Source organism: Pagrus major, chromosome 15 (assembly GCF_040436345.1).
Source record: "Pagrus major chromosome 15, Pma_NU_1.0".
NCBI classification, from domain to species: Eukaryota; Metazoa; Chordata; class Actinopteri; order Spariformes; family Sparidae; genus Pagrus; species Pagrus major.
In genome coordinates this window covers 8,767,864-8,787,481 of record NC_133229.1, presented here as the reverse complement: position 1 = coordinate 8,787,481, position 19,618 = coordinate 8,767,864, and the positions used below count along the sequence as shown (strand labels likewise).

General features: G+C 39.6%; 2 protein-coding genes across 2 annotated transcripts in view; both read right to left on the bottom strand.

The window, feature by feature from the left end:
- mcph1 (microcephalin 1) overlaps nt 1-9,801 on the bottom strand; it is a 32,496-nt gene extending 22,695 nt beyond the window's left edge. Inside the window, exons 1-11 of the mRNA XM_073481322.1 lie at nt 9,719-9,801; nt 8,651-8,712; nt 8,471-8,562; nt 8,241-8,359; nt 8,044-8,125; nt 7,298-7,409; nt 7,085-7,216; nt 6,903-6,983; nt 4,613-5,770; nt 3,326-3,441; nt 71-108 (exon numbers count right to left, since the gene is read on the bottom strand). Of these exons, the coding sequence (XP_073337423.1) occupies nt 71-108; nt 3,326-3,441; nt 4,613-5,770; nt 6,903-6,983; nt 7,085-7,216; nt 7,298-7,409; nt 8,044-8,125; nt 8,241-8,359; nt 8,471-8,562; nt 8,651-8,684 (1,964 nt within the window). The 5' untranslated portion in view covers nt 8,685-8,712; nt 9,719-9,801. The remainder of the gene's footprint in view (nt 1-70; nt 109-3,325; nt 3,442-4,612; nt 5,771-6,902; nt 6,984-7,084; nt 7,217-7,297; nt 7,410-8,043; nt 8,126-8,240; nt 8,360-8,470; nt 8,563-8,650; nt 8,713-9,718) is intronic.
- Nucleotides 9,802-12,634: 2,833 nt separating this feature from the next.
- LOC141009728 (neuropeptide Y receptor type 4-2-like) lies at nt 12,635-13,990 on the bottom strand. The gene has a single exon (XM_073482419.1). It carries the CDS (start codon nt 13,988-13,990, stop codon nt 12,635-12,637), a length of 1,356 nt encoding a protein of 451 aa, XP_073338520.1.
- Between the last annotated feature and the right edge of the window lie 5,628 nt (nt 13,991-19,618).

Genomic DNA, 19,618 nt, shown 5'->3' with positions numbered 1-19,618 from the left:
ACACGTTTAAAGTGTTGAAAGAAATTAATATCTGGTGACATTTATCATCAGAAATGTTTGAGGTACTTACTCAGTGGGCATGCTTGTCATGACCAGTGTTCTCATAGCCTGAAACAAAGACAAACACACTTAACCAACTTCTTCTTTACTTAAATGATCATGTATTGTTTAACTTATATTGCATAAAAAAACAACATGATACGCTCTGCTACCTTAAACAAAATCCCAAATTTCTGTGGATATTAAAAAATTGTTGGAAACATTTAGGATAATAAATCTACAAAACCCAACGACAAAAAAAACAATCTAGTCATTTTTATGTATTTTAATGCAGACATGTTATATATGTTTAACTAGAAGACAATATACACACATTTGGCAGACACATATTAGTGGAGCAGCTATAGAGCACAGATTTTGCCTTATTTGTTACTTGTTTGTAGGAGCAAAAAATCACAGAAAACAGGAAACCTGTGAACTCCATGTAGAAAAAATCTACACCTTAAAGTAGCCAGGATAAAACAGAATATCAGAAAATGCAAAAATTCAATCCATGGTATGTTTATTTTGTTGTGTTTATTTTGATACTGCATTTAACAGGTAAAAGGATCATTATTCACCAGACAGACAGACGGTGCACTTTCAATAACCCTTCCGGATATATAGCTGCATGGAGACCAGAGAGGAAATCAAACACCAAGGCCACGAGTAGTGAAAAACACAATTTAGAGCCACTGAAACGGAACTGTAAATTTGTAACCTGACGACTGTGGTCCCCCCAGCCTAGTACTTTGACCCCAATACAGCAAGCTATCATCAGCACAAACACCTGAGACCAAACAGGACCACCGAGTCCTTTCCTGTCACACTCTGATATCTGGTCACCCAGCTGGAAGTCAGGGGTTAAGGCCTGTTGAACAAAGCGGTGCCAAAACAGTCCACCAACCCGGCTTACACCGGTCAAACATCACATTATCCCTGATAAGCAAGTTGTGAAGTGACGTAGTTGGTTAACATCCCCCCATGACTGCTACTCCTTGCCTGCTCTGAGAGAAGTTTTCTTCAAAGGGAACTGTTTTGATATTCCAGTTTGTTAATGATCCACAACAGGGTTACCTCCTGCCAGCGCTACATGACTGCCAAGAGGGGAACAGAAAAATCAGCTTATTTCAAACTAAGTCAAACAACTCAAAACATGGGCAGCTATTCTGAAGGTTCCTCAAAAGGGGACTTTGGCTTATCTTATACAGTGGACATGTTCTGGCAGCAGCACAAGAAAACAGGCGCTGAAGAATGAGCTGCACATAATGAGCCTCTGACAAAGAGTTGGTGTGAACTTCAGCACGGCCTCTGAGCACAAGTGGCCCCAGCACAAATGAAGGAAATTCTTCACTGTATGGCTACGTCCTTTTGTCCTTGGTAGCTGCTACGCTGCACTGAAAATAACACTATTCACAAAATCAAAGGGTGATGAGGATCCTGAACCTCTGCAAACGTTGAGTTACAAATAGTAGTTAAGAGAATGAAGCTGCCAGATACCCACAACTGAAGAGCTGACTGTGTGATACAGCACAGACCTGTGTCCTCAAATATTGGAAACTCAGTACCAAGTTATATAAAAGGGTGCGACGGCTTTACTGATTTTAAATTCAAAACAAAATCATGGCTAAAATTAACCCAAACATGTACCCATCACACAAACAAAAACACATGAAATGTCTAAATCTTGTGAAATCTGGTTGTTGTTGTTGTGTATGTTGATAGGGAATATGTATTGTAACTGTGTTTTCATACAACATTGCCATCTTTCTTAACAGAGATGCTATCCATGTCTTCTGCCTAGGGAAAGCAAGTTCTTCTGACTCTGACTGAAAAGAATCTTACGCTCCAAATGATGCATGAAAAACACTCAGTTTAGACCAAAGTTCATCAGATTTCTTCGAGACTCCAGTAATGGGCAGAGTAGATAAATTTGTAATTTTTGGAGCCCTTTTATGCATTTATTATAGAGCTGAAGTAGAGAGAACACTAGAAATGAGGAGAGTGATTGGGAACGAGCAACAAAGAGCTGAAATAGGGAGACATTGGGGGATACTGAGGTTATTGGTTGGCCCGCAAGGATGATTTTTTAAAAAGAACTGTATCTTTTAAAGGGTAACTGACAGCAAAGAATGGCTCATTTGAAGCAAGATCGATTATATGGTGTGTGTCCCAGACCTCTAGGCCATCAACAACAACCAACCCCTCTGCATTTATTATTCAGCATTGTTAAGCTGCTAAAAATGAACAAAATGAGCCTAAATAATTCTGTCACTGTTTGTATTCTAACAGCCTCAATGGAAACTGCACTGGATTCATTCAAAGTCAAGCAAAATTAAATTTATCATCGTTTACCATCTGCACTTTCAAAGATCAGTGAGCCATGCAGGTGTGACGTGTACCGGATGACTGTGTTTACCTTATGTTTGGACAGTCATGTATTATTCTGATCTTTACAGAACTGAGAGCAACCACAATATCTCTGTGATCAGGCTACAATAAAGTCAAACCATAACAGATCCCCAGGGGACATGACGTCATATTTGGCTTGTTGCAGCTTCAGCTTGTTGAGGTTACCAGCGTAACGAAAACAGAGCCCAGGTGCATTTCACAAGCAAGGAAGTTGTACGCTACCATCACAGAGGCAAAAACACAGGAAGTCCCCCGGACCAGACACAAGCTCTCGCCTAGATGCGTCAAACGCCTACAGCTATGGAAGTGTGTGACCTTACGGAGGAAATACTTTAAAAGGAATTACAGACACACGACTCATGTTCAGTTCACTTCCTAAACCTCCTATATTACAGAAAACCATGAACGTCACAAGTTTTTGTCATATTCTGCAGCTGCAAAAGTTTTAGAAGAAACATACATTGTAAAGAACAAGAAGAAGTGGTGACAATGTTATGATTTTTCTGTTTTTCTGTTATGAAGTAAGATAAACAATGTGCTTTGCAAAACATTTCACACAAATTAGGATAAAGCGTCATCAGATTATGACTCGTCTCGAAATACTACACGCAGTTTTGCAGGTATCAAAGCAAAACACTAAGAATATAAATTAGCAAACAGGATCATTTTCAATTTAAACTGAGCAATCATGTTTCCCACTCATTACATCATGTTTTTGACTCCCATTTATTCCCCACAACACTAAAAGAAAATGCACCATTAACATGTATTTTTCAGTGCAAAAGTCTTATCATATTAACTGACATTACACTACAGAATTAACAAAATTACATAACATACAATTCAATTCAAACAAACATTGTAAGTCTGTTACCTTTGTTTTGTTGATCATTTTCTGAAGACTCAAGCTGACTTCCTTGTTGGGATTTTCTCCACCGTCAGAGGGGATCTCTGTGAAACCAGCTGCCACCATACATTCATTTCCTCTACCTACATTTGAAAACAAGAAAAACAATTGAAACAGTGCAGGGGGCTGTCAATCAGGCAATTATACAGTAGGCAACGTGTGTGTGTTTGTGTGCATGCAAGTGGGTGTGCATTCATATTTATTCATCTCTGCCCTGTTTCATTTACATCTAGCTGAAAACTAGATCATGAAATTGTAAATTACCAACAATTTTAAACCAGTTATCACCTCACTATTACAAGACAGAGTTGGATAACAGACTATTCACTTCAACAAGTTAGATTAAATTAAATATTTAAAAAGAATTACGCATAGATGTAGACTCAAATCATATCAGGTTTCAAACATTGTTAAACTATTAAATTTACTTAGCTTCAAATATGTCAGAAAATAGAATCAATGAACGGTACAATCAGTTATCTGAATGTCATGAAGTCCTCATTACCACCAAAATTCAAAACATTGCTACTAACATTAAAGTTAGATTCATTAAATTATAATCAAATGAACATATTAATTACAGATTGTCTTCTATAACTCTGTCCACTTTCACATCTTCTTATCCTGTTCAGGGTCTCGGGGGTCAGCAGGCCTCAGCATGCATTGAGCGAGATGTATGATACACCCCTGGACAGGTGGCCAGTCACATACTGCCAAACAAATGGACATCTACAGGCAAACAGAGCTTCTAATTCAACTAACTTAAATGTCTTTGTATTGTGGTAGAAAACCAGAAACCAGAGGAAACACACTGATACATCTTAATCTTCACATGCTGCACATGTGTATGTGTAGCTCATATTCGTGATCTAAATTAAGATTTAGGCCTTTAAAAGCCAAACAGACACACATAATATTACAAATGTAAACATTTAAAAAGGCCTCATTGACTAATGTTGAAATAATTTCTTTATTTTTCTTGTTAAAATGTGACATCCAAATATTAAAATTCACTGTTAGAAAACTAGCTGGAGGGAATTAATCCACAAATTCCCTGAAACAATAATTATGTTCCAAAAACCACACACATAATCCAGGGATAACACACACATATACACACAAACACACACAGACCTCTACCATTGTGAGAGTTCAAACACCATTAGTTAGATTTTGTTTTGTTCAGTTCATAATGATGAAGACAAATAAAGAAAAAAAAAAAGTGTTGGGTCCATTATATGCTTTGCTACTCACTTTCCAAGGTATGAGAACGGACATTGACATCAGAGTTTTTCTGTAGCTCCGGTACCGTGTTATCCGTTAACATTGTTGATTGTACTGATGTAGATACTCTCCTCTTTTTTACTGCATCACTTGTTGTACCTGCGCTTGTAAAGGGCAAGGTGCTTTGTCTTCGTCTTTTAGCCACAAGTGTTACATTAGCACTTGAGCTATTATGAGATTCTTTAACATCCTGTTGTGGATGACTTTGAGGCTCACTGCCTGCATCAGACTGCTGATCAGGACTTTTGCCTGTCTGAGTTTCCTCCAGTTTCCTCTTCTTTTTACTGTTAGTTTCACATCCAATGCTTTCACTTCTTCTCTGTTTTCTCTCCTTTTGGACAGAGCCCAACTCAAAAGGAACCTGAATGTCTCTCTGCACTGGAAGATTTGGCAAAGGAGCTCTGTTTGATTTCCGTTGACAGTTAGCTGGGGAGAAATAGTCTTCAAACACATCATCATCTCCGGTGGAACCTGAGGCAACAGTTTTAGAGTCACCCGATAGAGTGAAAGATCGTACCAAGGTAGAAAGTGACAGTCTGGCTTGTTTGGGTGTTTTCCGTTCCATTTTCTGTGATGGAGCAGAAGCTACTTTTGACAGTTCAACTGCAGCAACAGCTAACTTTGCTGGTGATGAGCAGCAGCTAGAAGAGTTCACAGTCTCAGGGACAACATTAGTCTTAGTCTCTGTAAAGGATTTAGCAGCTTTAATTTTTCCAGTTCCCTTTTCAGATTTGTTGGGCGATAGGCTTGATGATTTTATCTGTGATAGCCTTTTTTCCTTTTTAAAGTTCTTGCTGCCGTCAGATTTCCTATCCTGACAAGGAATTTCTAATAAATCTACAGATTTTTGTTTCTCTGGCTTTTTTCTCACTGAAGTCCTTCTCGACTTTTTTTGTCTATTCCCTTTTTCATCCTCTTTGTCAGAGAAGTCCGGACAAATCAGAGGACTTTTAATCTGTTTTGGCACATCAAGGCAGGGTGACAGCCAGGGCTTCTCAGTGGCTCTCTTGTGGCGTTGTTCAAGATGGCTGTGGTCAGTAACAACATGGTGTATTCTCCCTTCTTCCTTATCAGGCGAGTATGCTGGTTCAGCAGCAGAAGCACTGGAATCATCATCTGACTGGTCATCTATATCAAGAAAAACAATTTAATTAGTTTTATGCATCTTATAGACTAATCGACTTTCTGTAAATTATTTTGTTTGTCAGCGTTTTTAGCTGGATTTGCAATGGCTCTATAGGAGTGGGCGATCTGACGATTTTAAAACATGATAGATCTTGAAGGCATCCACAATCTAATTTTCAAACGAATCACCTCACATTACCGAGAGTTAACTAGAGGCTGATGAAAAGAGCTGCTTATATAGCAAGGCCAAGCACAAGGAACCTTGATGCAATCATACACTTGGATGGCTTCTCCTACAACTGCAATGCTGTTGACACCCAGCTATTCTTGCCATTCTCCCCATCTGAGTCTCAGGTAGAGCCACACATTGCTGCTGACATCTTGAGAGTGGGTGTCAAGGCACCACCTAAAGCTCAACAAGAACGACACTGAGCTTGTGCTACTCTCGGAGAAAGGGTTCCCACACCATTGACAAAGTCGGAGAGTGAGGGAACTTGGAAACATTGCAACTATAGCTCTGATTTAAATAACTAGAACTACTGAACATGCTAAGAGTTATTTGTTTAAAAAAAGGGGATACACTCCTAATCACAGCAGACAAGTAGCTCTTGCTTGGTTTTAATGCATTTGTTTTAAGACGCTTAGGACAAAAGCATCTGCCAGATGAATGTAATGTTATGTGCTATTTTTCCTAGGAGCTGTCAGAGCAAATTAAGGCAAAACATGAGTAATTACTGCACATTCAGTAGACTCCAGTGGGGTGCAAATGTTGCTCTTTTTCTGCTGGACACAGGAGTACAGACACCAAACAACATACATATTAGAGAAAAACAAAGTCAAACAAATAAAGGACACAGTTCACTTTAGCTTTTTGCCTACTATGTATAACGCTAGGATTTTTTTTATCTCTAATTAGCAGTGTTTTTAATTTTTATTATTATTATTTTTTTTTTTACCGTTTTCAAAAATACAGCTCCTTTTGAGTTTGAGCAAAAACAAGTAAGTAGGCTGATGCCAAAGCTTTAAGGAAAAATACAATTGCCATCTTGGATTTTAACACGTGGGTTCATCTGGCTTCTTCTTGTTGCATCACCTGCCAGCTCAATAACAAGAAGATCACACCATAATTTCTTACACATTAATTTCAGGACAGTTGGTGTGCTCCCAAGGGAAGGTTTCAGCCCGGTGGGGGAGCAGGATTCAACCATTTGTGAAGCTGAAAGACAGTGACATGTTTGTGAGTTTTTGGTGATTCAAAAGTGTGAAATATTCTGAAGACCTTTTCAGTTCATCAGCTTGTGAATCTGCTGCACATACCTGTGGGTGAGAGGTTTTTCCGTTTCTCTTTCATGTCTTTCAAACGCTGTGCCATGTAATCTGATCTTTTCAACCCAGGGCTATAGACTATTCCGTTCTCCTCATCAATAATGATGGGCGACACGTCTGTAACTGTGGATAACAATAATTGTGAAATCAAGAGCTGTATCCATTAGTTTGTAGAAGTTTCTAAAAGGTGCAATAATCTCTTACCTAGAGGTTGCTTTGGCACCAAGTTTTTCATCATCTTGTCTAATTTTTTCTTCATGCGTCTGTCATTTTCGGGTGTCCTCTCTGGAGAATCTTTTGGCTGCATGCAACGATGCTATGTGAATCAAATACAAAAAATATGTTAAATAGGAAGTATATAATGCAATTTAAGCATTTTCAGGGTCAAAAATCACTTCGATTACAGCCCAGTTTGCTTAGAAAAGCTGAACAATGGACAAACTGTAACATGATGCCAGAAAGTTCTGAGTAAGTGCCCTGAATCATTCAAATATTATAGACTTCATTAGGGCCAATTCTTTGACACATCAAGTGGGGATAGTTTGAGTTAACAAAGATTTTTGCACAGGTTCTAGGATTCATGTGGATTTTTCTCTGCGGGTCAGTATGACTAGAACAGAATAGAGGTATGCATTAGCTCTTGTATCGAAACTTCTGGTTTTACAGCCCCGTGATGTTTAAGTTGAAATCACAAGCTCATACATTCAATTCTCACATACTGTAACGATCTTTAAGGTCCGTTTTTGGAATTTAAGATGTGTATACATTTAAAATAGGACCACTTGACACCTCATTTACAGATTCTGATCATGTTTAGAACAGACTGAGGGCTGTGACCCAAAATCAGCACAATATATGGCTTGAAAAACAGGAGCCCAAAACTGATTTACAATGACAGTTTAAACTGCGACATCAACTTAAACATTTCATGTAAATCTGACTGGACTCACTTTTTTGTTCTTCATTACTGGGTTGGTTTCATCTATGGCTGGATACAAATCTTCATCGACACACACACCATCATCATAACATCTGGACACCCCACAACAACAACATTATGTCAATTTTATAACAATGTAATCAGAATATGATAGAACTATTGAAGTAAAAAAAATAAAAGAGCACAACTCGCAGTGTTTTTCCTCACCTGCCTACCCACAGAACAGAGACAAGCTTCACATTACTTTTCTTGGCTTTCCTCCATGTAGCCGGATGACCATTGTTAAAGATAACATGTGTGACTTGTTTATTGAATGTTTTTGAAACCTGGAAAAGAAAAAGCATTTAGGTTTTGTAAAGTATACACACAGACAGTCTGTAAATACAGTAACTGGTGTACAATATCGTGAAATGTATTTATGTGTACTGTGGTCTCACCTGAGCTCCCATTTCCTGCAGCTGCTGAACAAATGGTTTTGAATAGTTTGCTGTTTTGTCTGATGACCACACATCAACATAGGCAACAACATCTGTGGACACATTGAAAAGAGGTCATAAACCATAAGTCTGAAAGTTTAGCATTGATTAACTGCAGTATAACTAGGTGATGTACAGTACCTTTAAGGACTGAACTGTTGTTAGTTGTGCTCATCACTGGCCTCTTTAGCTTCAAGATTCACCTACAAATCCAACAAAGATGCTTTCTCACATGGCATGGAAGGACAGCTTTCACAATCCACAGGATTTTTTCTCACTGTGACAGCTATTTGATAGCGCAAGATATGATACCACTTGCTTGTCAATCACAACAAACAACACATGACAGTAAATCAGTGACAAGATTAGGGCTGCAACTCAGAGCTACTTTTCAATTCAAAAGATGGTAAGTGAACTGACTGAATAATCATTTAATCTGCCCAAAGCGATGTCCTAATACTACTGACATTGTGTGATTATCAGGCATAAATAATAAAACTAATATTTTGCCAAGACCCTCATAGTATGAATAGGTAAGATTGAGATAAACAAGCAGCTCGACAACTCTGAGAAGCTGTGCCAACCAATCATTTACAGGGATTTCACAATTCCTTTCAAAATAAGTGAAGACACAGGCCTCTGATCCAAAGCTGTGCAGCTACATGTTTCAGCCTGTAATGCCACAGAACTGGAAACTGACTAGCTTCTGAAAATCTGACATTGTTTTGTTTTTTTCCTCTTCAGGGTCCATACAATGTGTCTACCACCCTTTAACTGCAATTTCAAAACACATTACTTCGTTATTGTCTAGTGTTAACGTTAGCTAGCTAACTGAACCCTCATAGCTCCGTCAATCGTGAAATGAGTAATGTTATCGCACATATGGTTACCATAACGTTGTACGTAGTTTTAGTGACCGTGTAACATACAATATAAAACAACAGAGACGTCAACTCTCATCAACCAATACATATCAACAAGCTAATTACGCTAATGTTGACGCAATTTCACCGTTAGTTACGCTACGATCGCTACTTTATTAGCGAGCTAACTGACCTGGGGGTCCTTAGCATTGTGCTGGTGTGGCTAACTTGGGTAAATACTTCCGTAATGTGCTGACATTGGCATTTAGACATGTTTTGACTGTTGGCAGTAGAAGAGCATGAATGCAAATAGAAACCAGTAATTTAGCAATTGTCTTGCACTTACTTTATGCAGATGTGAGGTGTAAATTGCGCAGTTTCCAACAATACTTAACTACAATGTTCATAGGTTCGCGCGTGCAGTTTGTGATGCAATGCATTCTGGGACAGTCGCCCATCATTGGCTGATAGATCAGATGCGTCACCTCCAACCCAGAAGCGCAACAAGGGAACGTGGTATCGTCCCTTCGAAGGTCCCTAATAAGTGTGCATTAATTTAGACGTCGCCTTTCTGCGAATGAATTCATCTTTCAGAGGTATTATTCAAACTTTTCTGTCTCTTCTTGACGGAATAGCACGTAACTCTTTAAAAAAACCTCTTAATTTACGGTAAAGTGATGGAAATATTGCTCATTATAGGTCCAACGTGACAAATTAAAGATTTTATGATGTGTGTTGGATTCTGGCCAAACGAAAAATGGTGTGCAGCCTATTTTTCATGTTCAGCAACCTTCTTTAAGTCTGTCACGTATTTAAACCGAATGGTAAACAAATTAAAACGTCTTCCCAGGCTTCAAGCAGACACGGCTGTCAGGACTGAAGTTGAACTTACTGAACATGGGACCATGCTGACAGATCAAGGTGACCTTTTCAGTTTTTTAATGGTGCAAATTCATGTTTAAAAGACTACAAGTTATTAATCGAACACAGCCTGGTGTTCACTGGTAAAATATTTAAAAAGTGTATGTTTTCGTCCTACTTCTTTAGACAACACATTGTCATTACAGACAGAGACTGCCTCAGATGAGTCAAACCATAGCCTATTTAATATGCAATATGCGTTTGGCAGTCTTTACAAGTTTGATTTTTTGGGGGGAGACAAACTTCATATAGTACAGTCTAAAGCATTTATTGATTTTAATTTGTCTCACTGTCTGTTTTTTTCCATGCTTCAAAGGGAGCAATTTGTCTTATAATGTCTAATACAGAAAAGAGAATAAGGCATTTAAGGAAGCAGTTTAAAAACAAATCAAGCTTCTCTTTGTACTAGTTTGATTAGTCTGTCTAGTTTGTCTTCATCATCCTACAGTCTCACACAGACAGTAGTAGGTAAACAACGTGCATAAAGGTTTTCGCTGTCTTGGATGATATTTGAGAACTTGGTGCATCGCCATAGCCATCCCTCCCTGTCAAACTAAAACTTTTGAATATACATCTGAATATCCATAAAAGCCATGTGTAAACACAATTGATGTTATTTATATATTTATTAAACTTATCCAAAGCTAATTTAAAAATCAACAATGTGATAAACTGTTATCGTTACTAGTCACATTAATCACAAAACAAAATACACCTTGCGATTTTCTCACACACCGATTTCACAGCAAAACTTCCATCAATACAAAAGAAGTAACGTAAAAATGTAAGAAATACAACAAACGCACAACATTTATAAAAAAAAATGTAAAACATGTCTGTCTAGATTATCACAAAATCCACCTGTGTTACTTTTCAGTACAACATACAGTACAGTTCCATCACAAACTAAATGAAAGACCCACATGTGGAAAAGTCTCTTAGTAGTTTGTTGGTCCACCACAAGCCTTAAAAAACAGCATCAATGTCATCAAGTCTCTGAAACTCTACTGTGGAAATAAATACCTTTATTCTGAAAGATATTCCTCCAGTTGGTGTTTTGATGGAAGTTCTGCCAAACACTTTGGTCCAAAATCTGCCATAGCTGTTCAGTGAGATCTGGTGACTGTGAGGGCCACCGCATCTGTTTTGTATTTCACCGAGGATGTTTTGACATGTCACAATCAGAAAAGCACAGGTGTAAATAATTAGAGAAATGATGGCTGAATTCCATTTAGCAGCTTCATTTTTTATGGTCCTGGCATTTTGTATGCTGGCTCCCTTGTCACACTGTCATGATTTGATGACACTTTATATCCACTATTAATGTTATTTGTAATACCTGTGCTTTTCCTACCACAACAAGTCAAAAAGTCTTCCATGAATAAAGCCTGCCCAGTGACCCCTCCTGCCATGTATGAAGGCATCTGCATTTGTTGTGTTTCTCCAGTGGTTAATTCAGTGTCACAATATGCAGCTTGCATCGAGAGTATGGCTTCAATACTTTGTATAAAATATTTGGAAAAACATTTTGCTTTGTGTTAAATTTTCAACAACATTAATTGGCAGTATCTCTGTAAAGTCCCGGTTTAATTGACATCCAAAAGAGCACTGTAAGTGTAAAATGGTAAAATATGTTAATTTCTTGTATACTTGCTGCATGAAGGCAATATATGTAATGCAGAGCTATACAACTGGCAGCCCATTTAACAACATCATGCTGGCACAATTTATTAGTAGGCTAATTGGCCAATGCGTTAGTTATGTCTGTTGCCAAGCACAGAAGTACTCTTATTTCATTAAAAAGCTTTAACCCAGGCTGTTTATGCAAGAGGAATTTAGGAGAGTCAAACTGACAACCTGCTTCTAAGGTGCATTTTCTTCCTGCACTTTTGTAGGCTATAACCATCCCTTTTCCATTTTGAGAACTAATAAAGCAGAGAAAAAATAAAAAGTGTGTTGTTGTAACAGATTTAGGCCTAATATTTCTAGCTTTACAGGCCCCTTGGCACTCACTTGTTTTGACCTTCTAAAATATAGTTGAATAGGCCTGCTGTAATGGATAGTATACTACATGCTGTATACAATTAATATGAAGTATCTAATTGGGACACAGCAACAGATTAGTCTAAAATGGCACATTATTTTCTTTCTTCTTTCTTTTCAAACTTTTTTAACATCAACACACTCCTTTTATAATTCAGAGCTACTTCAGAAAAAGATAAACCAACATTGTACTTCACACTTTACTTTAAACTGTCGTACAGCCATAAACAGAAGTAAGTCCTCCACCTGTACAACTTTACAGTATGTGATGACATCAGTTTGACTTCTAACATCAGAGTCAGACAGAGTTGCTCCTGCAGTTCAGAGGCGCTGAGGTGCGGGACACTTCCATGTGCACGGTGGACATGGGGAAACGCTCACACTCTTCTTCTACTGGGCTGCAGCGGCAGTGCAGGAGCACCTCTCTCACCTCTTGCCGGAAGTTGGAGTTGAGGAAGCCGTAGATGATAGGGTTGATGCAGGTGGAGGACATGGCCAGCAGGTGGCAGAGGGAGAACAGCAGGTTGTGGTGGCAGATGGGCAGAGCCTCCTGGTTCCAGTCTGACACCACGTTGAAGATGGTGAGCGGCAGCCAGCAGAGCGCAAAGGCCGTGATGAGGGCGACCAGCATGATGTTGATGCGGCGGCTGTGGGTCATGCGCTGACTCTCTGGGGTCCTGGTGCGGTCAAGCATGTCTTTGCGGTGGCGAAGGCGGATAAAAACTCGAACATAACAGAGCAGGACCAACGTCAGTGGACCACAGTACTGGAAGAGCAGGAGCCATGTGGTGTAAGCGAGCCTTTGCTGCTGGGATGGCCAGTGCTCCAGACAGGCCACCATATGTGGAGAGGCGGGGTTATAAGAAAAGAGGTTGCGGTGTGTATTTGGCAGCACAGATGCATTTTTTAATGTGTAGGAAACAGGTTGAGGTGGAGATGCATTGAGATAGGCCTGAGGAGAAGCTTGGTGATAGAGTGGAGTGGGCAGGATTGGCATGACATTAGTATAGGGCTCATTTGTGAGGAGCTGAAAGGCTAAGAAAGGTGAGGAGGTGAAGCAGGCCAGAATCCAAATGAGAACAAGTGCGCTATAGGCCTGAAGAATGCTCGGTTTCCACCCAGATGGATTAATAATGAGCTGATGTCTTTCCAGAGCGATGAACACCAGAGATAGCACAGACACGGTCACAGACATACACTGGATGAACGGCACCAGCCGGCATAACAGCGACCCGAACACCCAATGGTCCATCAGCGTGTATATGACAGTGAAGGGGAGGCAGAAGACACACACGAGGATGTCAGAGAATGACAGGTTGCAGATGAAAATGCTGGTGACATTGACTTTTTCTCTGCAACGGGCAATGATGCAGATGAGGCCAATGTTCCCCAGCAGCCCCAGCAACATTGTAATGCTGTACCACACTACAAGGAACCCTGTGAGGACAGGAGACATATGGCACTGATCATTATGCCCCAGAACAGCGAGGTCTGACAGGAGCTGGGTCTTATTCCCCAGCCACTCCTGCACAGACTCATGGCTGGTTCTTCCCTCCTCCAATGTTAGGGAATGTGTAGAGGTGGAGCTGTTGAAGGGCAGCGGCAGAGCTGTCGTCAACGGAGAAGACTGGCTCGTGTTGCCACTTAAGGACATCTCACCAGGACTTGAGTGTCAGCAGCCCCCAGCATCAAAGTGTCCATCCCCAGCCCTCTGAAGACATGCATCTGAGACAAAGAGAGAGAGAAATATTATCCACTTGCAAGACAATCAGTCTGAGAGAAGAGTAAAGGAAAGTGAATCCTGTGGCTGCGGAGGAATGATGCCGAGGTGAGATGCTATGTGTGAGGATTTTTTTCTATTTAAGTCGCTGTGAGATGGAGTTCAAGAAAGCGCTGTCATTAAAAGATGCCCTTATGTTCTATTTTTAGCCATGCTAGTGGCATGGCTTTTGTGCGGCAATGTCAGTTTATCTGTCAGTCGGTCAGTTCGCCACTTTGGTTCAGACTGAACTGTGTCAACAAATGTCAAATGGATGGATTGCCGTGAACTCTGGCTTGGACATTCATGTCCCCCTCGGGATGATTTGTAATGGCTTCTCCTTTAGTGCCATCATGAGGTCAAAATTTTAATTCAATTACTGTTTGACAAACTGGTTCATAACCAAAATACCTACAAAACTAGAGATTGCCATCAGCCTCAACCGCACTTTGTGCAAATTAGAAAACGGTATCATGCTAAACTAAGATGGTGAACATGGTAAACATTAAACATCACCATGTTAGCATTGTCATTGGGAGCATGTTAGCATGCAGATGTTAGCTGACCGAACCACAGCCTCAAAGAGCCATGGATGTTTATTTTAGGATAGGTTCACCCAAAAATGAAAATTCAGTCATTATCTACTCAGACCCATGTCGATGAAAGACAGGTGAACTTTTGTAGTCCACAAAACATTTCTGGAGCTTCACAGCAAAACAGTGTGGAACAGCATTCTCCTGAACAACCGAAGCAGATGGGGACTTGTTTTTAAACAAAAAAAATAATAATTAAATGGCTCCATACAGCTTGTATTCCAAATCTGCCAAAGCCCTGTAATCCCAGATTGATTTGAAAGCTGTTATTTACACCTTGTTTAAATGCAAACTCATCAACGCAGCTGCTAAGCTAAGCGCACCTCTTCTGAAGTAGGTGCACAGGCTCAACAACAAGGGTGTAAACAGCATCTTTTCATTTGGATCTCAGTGCTTCTGGAGACTTGCATTATGCCGGATAAGCTATGGAGCCATTTTATGTTTGTTTTTTCTGAGAGAATGCTGCATCTCTGTTTTGCTGTGAAGCTCCGGAAAGGTTTTGTGTACTTTCCAATGACATGGGGGTGAGTAGATAATGACTGAATTTTCATTTTTGAGTGAACTGTTCCTTTAAATTGGTCTAATTTTGTTTGTTAACTGCCCAGAAACAATTACACACCTCTTTACATTTTAAACTGCATCAGCGACAGCTATGGCTAGAGCATTTTGTTTCAGTTGTCCATTCATCTGTCCCACTCTTGTGAATGTGATATCTTAGTGCCTTGGGTGAATTTCTTCAAACATACATCCACTTTAACTCAACTCTCATTAGAATTTGGTGGTCAACGGTCAGAAAACATGTTTTTGGCCATAATTCAAGAATTAACATGCAAATTATGAAAAAAAATCAACACACATTAAACAGGATAATGATGAAGCAATAACACTTTATATCCTTAAGATCAAAGGTAAGCTTCACTATGACATCATAATGTTCAGCAAAAGCACTTTACTGGCCATTATTCAAGGCCGTAACTCAAGAACAGAAGGGGAGATTGTGACCATATTTCACACGGGTTCGGATATTGAACTGGTGACACTAATCTTGGCTGCCCACCTTGAAACTGGTGATTGATCATGTTGATTCTCTGTGCTGCTGGGTTGAGGATGTGTGTGAAGCATCAACATTTTAAAGTTTGTAGCCATTTCCTGTTCAATCAGAATCAGATATATTGGCTAGGCAGGTGAAATTTGACTTGTTTTTTTTTTTTTACTCTCAAACAAGCTCATTGATTTTGCTGGTAATGATCTTCAGGGGACTGCACCATGTGACGAGTTCAGTTCTCTGTGTTAAAATAGTCTCTCAGTGAAGACAGCATGTTTCTCATTGGAATCAAACATGTCAATATAGTGATCATTTCCATTTTGCCCAGAACTACACTTAATCCCTTTAATTCCTTCAAAGATTTAGTACATATATTATATGTGTCTGGGCAGGCTTCGATGTAAACTGCAGCTTGACTTGTGCAATACTGCTGTTGCACTGAGTAGCATCAGCTCTTCTTGGTCTTTCACCCTTTTCTATTCTTCCTTACCCATCTTGGGAACTCACACTTGTCAGTTCTCCTCCTTCATATGAATCCTCCAGTCAGGGTTCAAGGCCAAATATAATAGCTTAATGACAATAAAATTACTATGCATACAATTGAGCAGACATTCTTCTGTTTTGCACGTACTCAATAAACGATGTAGTACGTCAGAGTGAAAGGGCACGACATTGTCAGAATCCTAAAAATGGATTCCAGCTCTCTCCCCTGAAACCTCTGCCATGTGCTGTGAAAACCAGCAAAGAAAATGAGCCTGTCATTTTTCATTAAAGGCACACACACTGAGCTATCAGTCACTTCACACTGCATCATTACTAACCAACTCTGTCAGTGTGTTGAGTGAGCTGCAGGCGGGGTGGCACAGCATTGATCATGCTTTGTTCAGGGAGGAAAGACAAGTGTAGTGTCACCAGCAAACAGATGTAACAAACAGCTGTAATGGATGGTGGAGGTATAAACACCAGCAGGGTAAAAAAAAAAAGGAAAAATGCCCCATTAAGAAGCAAATCTGAACTTGTCATGTTACAGTGATCTGACACTGCACATCCAGAGAGTTGGCATTGTGATTGTCCCCATCTTGAGCAAAATTTCCGCAGGATTAGGGACACTGTGACCTGGCACCGTTCTGTCCATCATATTCTTCTTTTCTGCCTCAGTGAAGTGTCCTCCATCTCTGTCAAAATACTGTTCTCTGACAGGGAAAATGAGAGCGTGGCGGGAGGTCATTTTCCGTGAAGCAGATTCACCTTGAGTCTCTTTATTGTGTTTTTCTAAGAGCAGATGTACTGCGCGATAATTGATCGCTATGTTTAAACCTTTTAATGCATGCATTGCCATTCATGTTCCTCTCAAAAGTCTTCTATAGATTAAATATGTTGTCACGCAGCAAGATGATTTCACATATTTCTAATCTGCCAGAGATTCTCTTTGGAAACGAGTCTGGCGAGAGTTTCAGATTTTAAGGTATGAGCAGTTCTTGTGGGCGGGATTTTAAGTGTTTTTAAACTTGTAATGACACACAATTATACACACGTGTGCTAGAAAAGAAGCTAAACTCCCCAAATTCCCCTATGTGCAGTCACTGATATTAAATGTGTATATTAAAAGATTATAGTGTTCCTTTTTTCACCTCTTATTACATTTTTACAAACAAATAACACCCTGTTTTTTACTACAGCTTTACACCAGACCGCTAAATATTATTCAACCTATCCTGGAATCTGTCATTCTAAATCAATTTTGCATACAACAAACAAACAAACAACAAACAGTGTTTCCACAAGCTCAGTCAGTGGCCCTATTCAGAAACAATTTTCCTCTCTTCTTCCGCCTGCATGAGGGGGAGAAAGATAACAGGCAGCAGGCACTGTAGTGTGCTCGACCTGAGATGATTATCCGAGCCTCATTATTCTCTGCTGGGGGTGTCAAGGATTGTGGGGGACACCTCCCAAGACATCATCATTTCAGATACCACATTTCCACACAGTAGATGAATTACTAACACAAATCAGCCATACATTTTTCCCTGTTTTCCTGGGCTTTTTTTTTTCTCAATTTTTTGGCTAAAATTGGATGAATGTTCTCAGACATGCCTTCTGTGGACTGCGATTGTTTGAATGGATCATGCGGAAACATTTGCAATTGTAGAGATAGTACACCTGCGTATCTGTAAGGCTGCAAGATGACAGTGAAGGAACAACAGCATACATTTCAGAACTGAATAACTAAAAAGACACCGGTTATTATTGACAAACATCATTACTGTACACAATAGGTCGTTATTGTGTGTAAAAAATAAATCACTCACGTGGTGGGTTGGATGGGTATAGTGTCTTTGTGATGCTGAGATGAGAGAGAAAGCGATGCTCTGGACAGGTGTGAATCCACAGAGACGAGAGTTGGAAAAGGAGCTGAACATCACCACAAGGAGAACGTTTTCTGACAGAGACAGCCCCCGTATTACTGGGCTGCTCGAGCCCTCTGAGCACTGAGCTCTGCTGTCACACAGTGGTGCATTTATTCAATTACATCCTGAAAATGACACCTGCTGAATGTGCTGTTACAGACACAAGACTGGAGAGAAAAAATTATTTAGAGCAGGTAAATCTTTATTGTCAGAGAAGCTTAAAACATGACAAGTGAGACAAATAACAACGTTGATTAGTCTTTGTTTATTGGTAATTTACTGTATGTACACACCATTGACAAGTTGATCAAATGTGAAACATAAAAGTCCTATCGCCAGTTTAGACTCCAGTCGTCGCTGATGTGTCAAGGTCAAGTCGTAGTGCATTTAAGTGGGGATACAATCTTTTGTCTTGTCTGACTTCAACACGATCTTGGCAGTGCAGGCCTGCTTATTTACAACCAGCTCACATTCCTCAGGGACTTCTACTGTGCTTGCATCAGGTAACCTGGGAGCCAAAAAGACAGAATATTAATCCAAGATTAATAAAAGAGATATAAAATGGTATTCATAAAATAAGTTTTGCCAAAATTAGGGACTGGACAAGAATAATAAAGGATTGGAGAATGGTCAGAAGGGAGAGGATATTGTAAGTTTTCTCTTAGCTAAGAAGATGAAGAAGGGTAGTCTTTGTTTTGTTGGAGGGCTGGAGGATATTTTTTTAATCAAATTTATATTATATTTCAGACTTCCTGAGATGAGATGGACCATCATCTGACCCTCTCAGTATGGAAACAATATGATCAGTTCATTAGTGCACATTAGTTCTTCAGTCCACTGTAATCTGACCACACATACTGTAAATTATAGTCTGCTTTTTCAAAGGTAGCCCAGTTGTAAATGAGCAAATTTGAAAAATAAATGTTTATACACTGAGTTTGTGCTTCAGCTGTGAATGAATAACTTAACATACCACACAGCTGTGTCCCTCTATCACGCATGAGGATTTATTTTCACACAGAAATAAACTGTGATTTGGATATTTAATTGGTTGATCTTTTGCTCAGCTGTCTGCAAGAAATGAGTTTTTGGCTGCTGCTTCGAAACTCACATATTTATTTATATATTTATTTTGTATTTATTTCATATCCCCCCATTTATTTTACCAAACATATTTATTTAATTCTGCTTCATTATGCAAATGGTTTTGGCAGCTTGGGCCCTCCATTAAGGGGAGGGTCCAAAGAAAACATTTATAATGCTTTTTAAAAAGAGTACAACATAAGTTTCAGCATCCACCCTCCCCCAACAAGTTTCATACGGTCCCTCAGAGAAAGACTGAACACAAAAGTTGTAAAGTAATAAATCAAAGCATGAAGTGAAATCTTACTCGTTGCAGCAGCTCAGGCCGTCCGTCATACAAGAGCACGATATGCAGTCTCTCATCCAATTACTGCCAAAAGCATGCTGCTTTCCA

Excerpts from the sequence above, each read along its gene's own strand:
- LOC141009728 (XM_073482419.1), bottom strand. The coding sequence starts at position 13,990 with ATGTCCTTAAGTGGCAACACGAGCCAGTCTTCTCCGTTGACGACAGCT.